Source organism: Neopelma chrysocephalum, unplaced genomic scaffold, assembly GCF_003984885.1.
Source record: "Neopelma chrysocephalum unplaced genomic scaffold, ASM398488v2 Primary Assembly neopelma1_54013, whole genome shotgun sequence".
Lineage (NCBI taxonomy): Eukaryota > Metazoa > Chordata > Aves > Passeriformes > Pipridae > Neopelma > Neopelma chrysocephalum.
Genome location: NW_020902798.1, coordinates 1 through 1141, shown reverse-complemented (window position 1 = coordinate 1141; position 1141 = coordinate 1). Strand labels below are relative to the sequence as shown.

Here is a 1141-nt window from a genome sequence, read left to right as displayed (position 1 = left end):
CCCCAGGCCCCGAGCTGAGGACGGAGAGCCCGGAGGACAAATCCCCCTGTGAGAAGCTGGTGGGAGAGGCCGTTTTGAAGGGCTCCACGGTGCAGGAAGGCAACAGGGAGGAAAAGGGCCGGAGATCCCCCCACAGGAGGGGCTCCAAAGCCAGCCCAGGGTGCTCTGAGGAGGAAAGACCCAACCTGTGCCGGGAAAGCGGCTGGAGCTTGAGGCAGAGCTCTGACCTGGTGGTCCCTGAGCAGCCTCCCAGCAGGCAGAAGCCCTTCAAGTGCTTGGAATGTGGGAAGAGCTTCAGGAAGAGCTCCCACCTCCTCAGCCACCAGCGCATCCACACTGGGGAACGTCCCTACACGTGTGGGGAATGTGGGAAGAGCTTCAGCCAGAAGTCCCACCTGATCCGACACCAGCATATCCACCGTGAGGAACGGCCCTACTCGTGTGGGGAATGTGGGAAGAGCTTCAAGCACAACTCCACCCTCCTCACCCACCAGCGCATCCACACTGGGGAACGGCCCTACAAGTGTGGGGAATGTGGGAAGAGCTTCAGGAGCAGCTCCGACCTTCATGCCCACCAGCGCATACACACAGGGGCACGTCCCTACACATGTGGAGAATGTGGGAAGAGCTTCATGAACAGCTCCCATCTCCATGCTCACCAGCGCGTCCACACTGGGGAACGGCTCTACATGTGCTTGGAATGTGGGAAGAGATTTCAGACCAGCTCACATCTCCTCCTGCACCAGCGGACACACACGGATGAGAGGCCCTTCCGCTGCACCGACTGTGGGAAGAGCTTCAACCGGAACTCCACCCTCATCACCCACCGGCGCATCCACACCGGAGAGAGGCCCTACAAGTGTGGGGAGTGTGGGAGGAGCTTCACCCAGAGCTGTAACTTGACCCAACACCAACGGACCCACCAGTAAGGGAAGCCCTACCAGTGCCCCGACTGCGGGAAGAGCTTCGGCCGCTGCTTCCACCCCGAATGAAGCCCCTGATGATGAGGCAACCCCTGGAGTCCAGCGACTGTCAGTCCATTCCTTTCTACCAGAGAGGGGCAGTCCCCTTTCCCAGGGGCAGGTTCTTCCAAGAGAACCCTTCTTGGGGGGTGTGTGGAGATTCCTGCCTTGGCTGGGGA

General features: G+C 60.6%; 1 protein-coding gene across 1 annotated transcript; it reads left to right on the top strand.

The window, feature by feature from the left end:
* Nucleotides 1-5: 5 nt before the first annotated feature.
* LOC113979161 (zinc finger protein 239-like) lies at nucleotides 6-929 on the top strand (the record flags this gene model as incomplete). Its single annotated transcript, XM_027706631.1, has 1 exon — nucleotides 6-929. A coding segment is annotated over one exon (924 nt), but the record flags the coding sequence as incomplete, so codon positions are not given.
* Nucleotides 930-1141: the final 212 nt, after the last annotated feature.